We start from the raw sequence: 9,561 nt of genomic DNA, 5'->3' as shown, positions 1-9,561 counted from the left end.
TTTCCAGTGTTTTACTTTCTGTAATGCCTTCATTTTCTTTTCAAGTGAGCCAGTTTAATGTAAGTGTTCGAAGTACTGACTACAGCCCTATTAATACAACGGAAGTGAAGCATTCTTCTTAATGCAAGACTAAACGTCAATGTAGCTGCTCCTAGTGGAACAGGCCAGCAATACCAGCTAATGATGGAGGGTGCTACCCTAAAAGAGGCCCTATCTCAAAATAAAAGGGCTGACATGTAACGATGTTATAAAGGTTGCAAATGCAGGAAGACTTGGGTTTAATCCCCAGTACCCCTCCACCCCCCAACCATACACACACACACACACACACACACACACCTCTGTAACTCCAGCACTTATGAGATTGAGGCAGAATAGAAAGTTCAAGGCCAGCCTGGACTACCAAGTAAAATGTTGTTATCAAAAGAAAAAAGAGGGGAAAATGTGTCCACATTCTAAATTTAAAGCTCTAGGCATGTCAGGCCAATTCTCCACCATGGCGGAGCCCCATCCCCAGCAGCTCGAATCCTCCTGGCCTCTCTCCTTGGCAAGCCTGTTTCTCCCACAAAGTCACCTGGGTTTGTCTCTGAAAACTGAAATGCCTCCCTGAGGGTCAACAGTAAAGACCTTTGCCCTTGAAAAAAATTACTGGAGTCTGGCTTTTTTCTGTGGTATCCCATGAAGGACAGTCTAGTGACAGAAAGCAGGAAGCGTTCCTGATGATGTGACATGCTTCCTGACAGACTGGAGCGACGGAGGAACAGCAGGCCTTGGAGATCTGAAGGATGAGGAGCCCAGCAGTGAGCTGGACTGGACTGTGCACAAACAGGCAAGCCAGGAGCTGTTTTGGAAATGGAAGCCTGACTGATGCAACCAAGAGGGGTCGCACTCAGCCCTTCTGGAGCCTGGGGCCAGTGACAGTGCCACGCTGTGCAAGGGAGGAGGAAGAGTCTCCACAAGCTCCTATAGCTCCCTCTGGAGCACCACCCCAGTGGCTGCACCAGCCTCTCCAGCTCCACCATGCAGAGGTGTACAAGTTCTTGGGGCAGATGCAGCATGAGGAGTTAATACGTCTGAGTGTTCTGTCTTCTCTGTAAGCAGGAGCAACTTCTCTGTTCTCTGGAGCTGCAAGGAGGATGTACTGAGACAGGCTTCAAAGTGTCCAAGAGTCCTACCCGACATTGCCTAGCTCCCCAAGACACTCCCCATATCTACCCCAATACTCCTGACTCCCTAACACCCTTCCTAACCATATCTCCATATTCTGTGTCCCCAGTACCCTCCCTGAGTTTGGCCAACCTGCTCCCTCAATAATCTTTAACCTTTTTTTTTCTTCACCTCCAAAAATCCCCAAGTCAGGCCAGGATAAGATGCCTCACCCTGCCCCACTGATGGAGGAAGGTCATTGGTTAAAAAAATAAAGAAACTGCTTGGCTGGCCCTCATAGGTTAAAACATAGGTGGGAGGAGTAAACAGAACAGAATGCTGGGAGGAAGAGGAAGTGAGCTCAGACTCGACAGCTCTCCTCTCGGGGGCAGACGCCTCAGAGAGACACCATGCCCCGCTCCCAGGCAGACACACGTGATGAAGCTCCGACCCAGGATGGACATAGGCTAGAAGCTCCATTTTAAGCCACCTCGTGGGCTACAACAGATTATAAGAAATGGGCTAGTCCAGGTGCGAGAATTAGCCTAGAAGAGGCTAGATAGAAATGGGCCAAGCAGTGTTTAAAAGAATACAGTGTCCGTGTAATTATTTCAGGTAAAGCTAGCTGGGTGTCGGGAAGCAGCCTGCTGCTCCTATTACTACACCCCACCCAGTCTTCTCAGTTCGGCACATTCATCCTGCCCGCCCACCCCTCTATGGTACCTGACATGGATCCATTCATGATCAAAGGGAGGTTCATTAGCCATACTATGGTCCTAGACAACAGCGGTGGGAACGCCTTCAAAAACAGTACAGAGGGTAACCCCAGACCCTAAAGCCCAACGAACCCAGAGGGGAAGGCCGTGAGCTGGGGAAAAAAGGAGCAGACAGGATCTGGACTTGGGTGGGAACAGGATGAGAACTGGATGCAGCACGAGGAGAACTCTAGACACAGGGGTTACGGTATTAGCTGCTTTATGTGTGCAACAACACAGTGAGGCATCCATGAGCAGATCAACCCGGACTCCAACAACAGATAGGAAAAACGAGACCACTTTCCCAGAGTTAAAGATATCAGTAAGATCCCAAAACCTCAAAGCCAAACTGAAAATCATGTATCTAACAGACAGGGGAGTTTGGTCAGCCCGCCTGATAGAGCAGAGCAGCAGACACTCACAGCCTGGGCCGGTGCTTCTGCACCTGTGAGTCCCACAGACCAAGGAGGCGATCGGCTTCCCTCCAGCCGGACAGGAGGGCCCCGTGTGTGGTGGAATAAAATGTCCGATGGGTGGCTTCCCCAGCGAAGAGTACCTGGAGCTGTGGGAAAAGACCAGATTCGAACAGGGATGCAAGTGGGGCAGCTGTGAAGACATCCACAGAAAACAGAGCCCCCGCCCGTCCGTCTGCAGAAGTGCCGAAGACGTAACTGCCCATGCCTGGCAGGTGTGAGGACCAATGATGCCCGGCTGGTAAGGCCCAGAAGCTGCTGAACTACCACGGGAGAGTGGGGCTAACCCGAATACACCATGCAGTAGTGAGAAGTCACTGCCTGCAACTAAAAGTGACGTGACAGTGAGCAAGCTGACGGCCCCTGAGACACCTGGGAAACTGAACAGTGGCACTGGGTAGCTGTCTAAGAGATACGCACCGAGATCTCTGCATGGAGGCATACTCAGTAAGTTAGGGGACAGTGGGCAGACCCTGCTGGGGCGGGGGCAGGGGGCACCAACTGCTCCACCTACTTCTCTACAGCTGATAACTTTTGAAACATGGTCTCACTATGTGGTTCTGGCTAGCCTAGAAACTGTAGTGATCTTTCTAGCTGGTATTACAGAGGCATGTGCCTCCATGATCACCTGAACGTCTTAAAGTGACAGTGTAAACATGTGCTTTCAATACTAGAATCAGGTGGAGAGGTGGGGGGGGGGGGTGTCGGCAAGTAGTAGAGTGCTTGCCTGGCATGCTCAGGGCTTCCTTGCCAACACAAAGAAAAAGAGATAGATAAAGCAGCTGGAAGCACGGTCTGGGAAGAGGGTGGTTGTTGGAAGCACAGTCTAGGGAGAGGGTGGTTGTTGGAAGCACGGTCTGGGGAGAGGATGGTTGTCCATACCAATTACTTTTGCTTCATTTTATTCGTGTAGTGAGCACTGTAAAATTCCAGTTCTGATGTGAATAACACATCCTAGATTTTCTGTTTGGGTTTGATTTTGTTGAGACACAGTCTTACTAGCCTTGGCTGGCCCATGACTTGTTCTATAGACCAGGCTGGCTGTGGACTTGAAATAATCCTCCTGCCTCTGCCTCCTGAGTGCTGAGATCATGAGTGTATGCCAGCACATTCAACTTGAAGTTACTCCCATTTTCCAAAAGGAAAGGGCTGAGTCTTTGAGATCCCTGCCTCACCCACCACTCACACCACATCACCTTTAGGCCTTAGTTAGCAGCAGGATTCCCGGGTGCCTCACACCAAGGCAGGCCACTATACCTGGGTACCAGTTCCATCAGCAGGGAGGGGCTGAGCCAGCAGATCTAGGTCATCGCCAGTGCTGCCAACGGCCACATAGCTATAGGAACCTCGGGTGTATGGGGCACTGTGCCAACGAGACCTCAGCACGCTCTTGGCTGCTGGCAATTGTGGGTTTCCTGAAACACAGAGATACAGCATATTAACCCAGAATTCTCACTAACCTGGAAGAAAACCACGTCAGTGTGTATTTTCCTAAGCATCCTATCTCAGCTATTCGGCTAGCACTGCACAGGGACAGCTGGTGTCCATAAGCAACACCCTGAGATGCCTCCCGAAAGTGGACTGAGTCTCAGTTTCCCTACCTGAAGGCGCCTGACATGGGACAACTGCATGTGTTTTGGGAGGAAGATTTTATTTTTTATTTTTTTATTTTATTTTTTTGGTTTTTCGAAACAGGGTTTCTCTGTGGCTTTGGAGCCTGTCCTGGAACTAGCTCTGTAGACCAGGCTGGTCTTGAACTCACAGAGATCCGCCTGCCTCTGCCTCCCGAGTGCTGGGATTAAAGGCGTGCGCCACCACCACCCGGCTGGGAGGAAGATTTTAGAAAATAAAATTAGGAAGTGTTTGCAAACCGTTACTAGCCCACTGCCCAGGAAGCAGGCTATCTTGGGAATGTACAAAGCAGAATTCATTCTTCTCTGTTCTGAGTTTACTTCCCGTTCAGAGACTGGCCAAAAAGAACACATGGCAGGGGCATACCTGTCACTCTCCGGAGTACTTGGGTTAGGGACAGAAGCATTTCTTCATCTGAAAGAGTCTCCATAAACTCCGACTCGAGCCCAGCAATAAACCCACAGAGCACATGTGAAGACCTGTGTGCACAGAAAGACAAACGAATCTGCTGGCCACAGCCCAACTATGCCAGGGCCAACACCACCCAGAACAGCCCCCCAGGGCTCCCCAGGCTCTCTGCTGTGTTCACAACACTAAGGCAGCACGTGCTGTTTCCACTTCATCACTTGTACCAGCATGCAAGAGAAGAGCAGGTAAGCTGTCCCTCAGAGAATGGACGCCTCAACACGCCACACCAGTGGGCTCCACTCTCACTACCACCACGTACATGTTGGGGCATGGGGGGAGAGCTGATTTCACTTGAAAAGGTCCCTGATGAAATATTAAAAGTTACTGATTTTATTAAATTTTGACCCTTGGGTGTATTTTTCTGTCTGTGTGAAGAAATGGCAAGAGGCATGAAGAACTTTTCGGGTGCCGTGAGTCTGGGGAAACTCACCTAGCACCTCCTTCACCCACTTCTTTACCTACGAGGACACCTAGCCGACCATGATACTGAGGAGATACTTTCTCAGAAAAAAAAAATGTGCACTGTATACAGGATCTCACTGAGCCTATAGCTCTGTCACTGGCTTTTACCTCTCCACAATGTGTGTCATTCAGAAAATGTTGGTTCATGTAGTAATGTCAAAAGTTAAATTTATCAATATCACCACTGGTATCTGAAGACTGTCAATAGCATGAAGCTCTTATACTGTTGGCGTCATATACAAATCACAACTTTCTACAGAATTTCAATACATTTTTTAGAGTGGACATTCCAGGAATCCAAGATTACATTCTGGGCCTCCATCTGTCTCTCAGGGAGCCAGGCTGAGATACATAACCAACACTTTGGGAGCCTATGTTCTTCCTCCAATTAAACCCTCAGAAACACTGGCAATGAACCACAAACAGCTGGGTTCTCCAACAGACCAAGCTACTAGTGAGCAGGAGAGAGCTTCCCGAAAGCTCCCTGATGCATACATACTCAAAAGGAGGCAGAACCAAAAAGCCAATGAGCTTCTTGAACCAGGTGTCTTGGAGAGAGAGGGCTGTGTCCTGGAGGGGTGATGTGTCCTCCCACACCACCTGGATGAACTGGCAGTTGGGCTCCCAGAAGGGCTCCTCAAACTCCAAAAAGACTTTGTTGTTGGTACCAAAGCCTATTTTTTTGATGGCTTCTGCCTTTTTGTCAGGCAGTGGTGGCTCAAAGAAGGTATCTTGATGTTCTTTGAGAAAACCTGCAATTCAGAATTGGATGTGACTTAAGATAGGTCTTGTGGTATAAGCATTTAATCCAGTACTCGGGAGGCAGAGGCAGGAGGATGCCTGTAAGTTCAAGGCCAGCCTGATCTACATAGTGAGTTCCAGGACAGCAAGAGCTACATTGTAAGACCCTGATTTAAAAAGCAAAAAATAAAGTTACGTTTTAGCTAGAATCTACATCAAAAGAAACCTGGCCTGATTATACAAAGGGCTTTTAAACATCCTCATACTTTGATTCGGGTTCCTGGAGATAAATTCCAAAGGCTGGACCACGAGGACTAAAGTTGACTGCTACCATACTGGAGGAATACTACAGACCCCCTCATCACAGAGGGACAGTTAAATAGGACTCTGTGAGGACATCACACTCCTGACCTTCTATTCTAACTGCCAGTCACAATGCTCGGAGTCAGTCTGCGTAAGTCGTCACACAAATTTCACCCAGACGTCTTGTTTTGTCATTTACTGTGCTATAAATTGAACCTGGGGCCTCACAGATGTAAGCACTCTGCCACTGAAAACACTTAGATGAGTCTAAATAGAAAAAAAAAAATAGTGCAGTCAGACAAACAACTAAGTCAAACCAGAGGAGACAACATTTCCTTGAAGCCTGTAAGGAAGGAAGGACAAGGTCTTTAATCACAGCACTTGGAAGGCATAAGCAGGTAGATCTCTGAGTTTGACATCAGCCCGGTTTACACAGTGAGTTCCAGGCCATCCAAGGCTACACGGTGAGTCCCTGTCTCAAAATAAAATTAAAACTTAAAAAAGGGAGGAAGGAAGGAAATCAGGGCAACGGGAAGCCAGAAAGGCCACAACCAGGCATATGACAGGGACAATTTTCCCATACACAGTGGGCCTGGGGAGAGAAGCAGAGTCATTCTGTCTAGATCTTCGAGAACAAACCACTCCTCAGCCTATGAAAATGAAGCCACATGAGAGCACTTTGAAATTCATATGTAGACACCACGTGAAACGGAAGTGAGAACTACTAAACTTCCGCGAGTATTTATTAATAATGACATCTCTTATACAAGAAAAGATTAGCCAGGCATGGCAGCTCATGCCTGGAACTCCAGCCCTCAGGAGGCTGAGGCAGAAGGGCTAAACCACTACAAAAGATGCTAAGAGTACTTCCATCCATCTAAAATTCCCTAGAATGAAAAATGAACTCCACAGCTCAGCAAATACCCAGAGTCAAGGGAGAACAGGAAAAACCAGAGGCCACGGTGCCTGAGACAGGGATATAGACAGTGAGTTCTACCTAAGGGCACGGTGACGATGACATGATGGGCAGGCAGGCGGGTACCATCTTCACACTCCACCAACACAGGGAAGATCTCCCCTGGAAAAGCAGCTTCCTGGAAGGACCCATTCCAGTGAATGGTCTTCACCGGCTTGTTAAAAACCATCGAATCCTTGGGCAAGGAAGCCAGTATGCGGTTGGTAAGTCCTTGGTAACCACTAAAGAGAGACAGAAGTTGATGTGTGATGATCCAGGCCCTGGAAGAGTAACCCTTGCAGAAATAAGCCACCCAAGATGCCCCCACCCTCAATGGGAGCGTCATTCAAAAATGCCAGAAAGAGGCCGGGCAGAGTGCCTGGAAGTGGGCAACCCCTTAAAACACAGGACCATTAACATTCACCTTCTGGCTAAGGAGGGCCACAAAACTAGGTCACACGAGTGTTAGAGACCGACACACACACACACACACACACACACACACACACACTACCACACCAGCCCCATGTTCGTGTACTTCCTGAATCACAAATGCCTACCAGCTGAACCGAAGCCTTGGGCTTGATTTGGTGCTAAGGGCAACCCTGCCAAATGGTCTGTGAGCCTAGCAACAGGCACAGGCCTGGCTGCCCTAGGGGAGGAACCTGCTGGCTCCTTTGCACCTGAAGCCCCTTGTGTAACACCTGGCATATGAGCGGCCCCAGGAAATCAGAAGAGATTGACAATCAAGACATTTCCCTCTCACTTCCCTAGAAACATTCTTGCTTAAATGAACAAAACCAGGTGAAAAAGCAACCAATTTCTCTGAACAGGGAGGGCAGTGCCCTCACCTGCCCACTCCGGGCCTCCTCTCTCCTCTTTTGCCCTCCTTTCTGCAGTCTAGTGCCTCTAGATGGGCAGAACTGGCAAGGCTGGAGCCCATACCCAGCCAAGGTGCAATCCAGTCCCGGCAGCACAGTATACTCCCCGAACGGCGCAAGGGCCACCAGGTCCATGCTGTGGGTGCCGCTCACGCAACACTCTATGTTGAAGAAGGTGTTCAGGATAGCCAGCTTGAGCTTCTTAGTGTCTTCATCCTCGGTCCAGCTAGCCACCTGCTGCCTTAGCTCCTTCTTGAGAAACTCTCCAACACTGGCCATCGGGGTCTCGGGTGCATTCAGGAACTCTCGGGTTTGGTCTATCAGTCCATAGAACAGACTGCCCATCTCTGTCACCAGCTCCAGGCTCACAGATGCTCCTGAGCTGGTACAGCTCATGGAGGGCAGGGCCACGTGCCCTCCGGTCTCCACCAGCTGGTTCTTCTCTGATAATTCTTTCTCCCCCAGGAGCCCGAACTCCGCAGCCAGCTGGAAAACAGGATTTCCCTGGGAGGGCCCATGGATCCAGTGTGCCCCCAGCTCCACTACACCACCTAGGAGGGCACAGGAAAAGCTACCTGGAAGTTCCCACCCCATAAAAACCAGCCCCACCCTTTCCCATGCATACTCTCGAGAACATCTTGAGAGTCACACGGACCCATTGTACATCAGGACCTGTCCCTCAGGGTCAAGTGGTTCCCAAAGGAACCAATTGGTTAGACCAGGCTTAGGGAACTCCAGGGGACGGACAAGCCGGCCTGTACCCGCTTCAGGGGCCACTTAAGGAGAAACCGAGAGGAACCCCCAGGGCAGAGCAAGAAAACTGCAGGGCCCTAGGTTGCCTTCCCTGGAATGTACTCTAACTTTGGGCAGTTGAGTTTCGGGGCCCGGTGAACGTGGGTGCGTGTTCCTTTCCCCGAGGAGCCCGAAAAGGCTTCCTGGATCAGTATGAGTCGGATGGGGTCTGAGGTCGGTCAAGGGCCCAAAGGGCGGTTACCGAAACAGCGTTCCGAGCGGATGCGGCCCCCGGCGCCGGCGGTGGCCTCCAGGACCCGCAGGTGTGAAGCAGCAGGGTGGCGGCAGAGTCTCTGTGCAGCGCCAAGCCCCGCGATGCCGCCGCCCACCACCAGCACCCGCGGACCTCCGGACGCCATAGCTTGCTCAGGGTCCTCCACCAACCGGTGGCCTTAGGCTACCCAAGCGGAGGCGGGCGGGGCGGGGCCAGAGGCGGGGAAGAAGGTGGAGCTAGGTAGGAAAGGAGCGAAAGAGTGTGCGTGGAACTGGAGGTGGGGCGAGGGGCGGGGCCTATGTGGAGCCCCAATAGGCCCCGCCTCAGGGGCCAGACGCAAGGTAGGCGAGGACAGGACAGTCCTGCTGAACATTCGGAACTAGACCCGAGGTGGCGGGGAGATGGATGTCCCGCGGCCTGTACTGTGTCATCCACGTAGGCTCCGGCCTCCCGGATGCGCTCAAGCTCCTGGTGGTCTGAGTTGTTCCCCTCCTGTTTGGGCCCGCCCACGGTCTCCTTAAGTGGGGTGTGGATGTGGCTACCACTAGGCAATGTGAGCCAGCATCCCCACCGACGCACGTGGTCTTCCAGAGGCATCCTTCCCGGGAGACATCCTTCCTGGCTTGTATAAGGAGAGAGTGCGCCAGAGCTCTAGTCTCCTTTCCACTGGAAGATAGGCTCACGGTGGAACCTGCTTAGGAGATGCATAGTCCTGGACCCCTATGGTTCCTCAAAGCGT

General features: G+C 51.0%; 1 protein-coding gene across 2 annotated transcripts; it reads right to left on the bottom strand.

Annotated features, from left to right (window-relative positions):
- Positions 1-398: 398 nt before the first annotated feature.
- On the bottom strand, positions 399-9,009 carry Paox (polyamine oxidase). 2 transcript variants are annotated; one of them, XM_026781156.1, is made up of 8 exons: positions 8,811-9,009; positions 7,881-8,367; positions 6,978-7,177; positions 5,436-5,688; positions 4,373-4,485; positions 3,632-3,789; positions 2,324-2,463; positions 399-1,125 (listed from the first exon to the last, which is right to left on the bottom strand). In XM_026781156.1, the coding sequence occupies exons 1-8, from the start codon at positions 8,965-8,967 to the stop codon at positions 1,065-1,067; spliced, it is 1,569 nt and encodes a 522-aa protein (XP_026636957.1). In that variant the 5' UTR covers positions 8,968-9,009; the 3' UTR covers positions 399-1,064. The 2 variants fall into 2 exon arrangements, with proteins under 2 accessions (XP_026636957.1, XP_005351518.1); XM_005351461.3 differs by lacking the exon at positions 399-1,125 and having other exon boundaries at positions 2,105-2,463.
- Positions 9,010-9,561: the final 552 nt, after the last annotated feature.

Source organism: Microtus ochrogaster, chromosome 8, assembly GCF_000317375.1.
Source record: "Microtus ochrogaster isolate Prairie Vole_2 chromosome 8, MicOch1.0, whole genome shotgun sequence".
Lineage (NCBI taxonomy): Eukaryota > Metazoa > Chordata > Mammalia > Rodentia > Cricetidae > Microtus > Microtus ochrogaster.
This window is presented reverse-complemented; position numbering and strand designations above follow the sequence as displayed.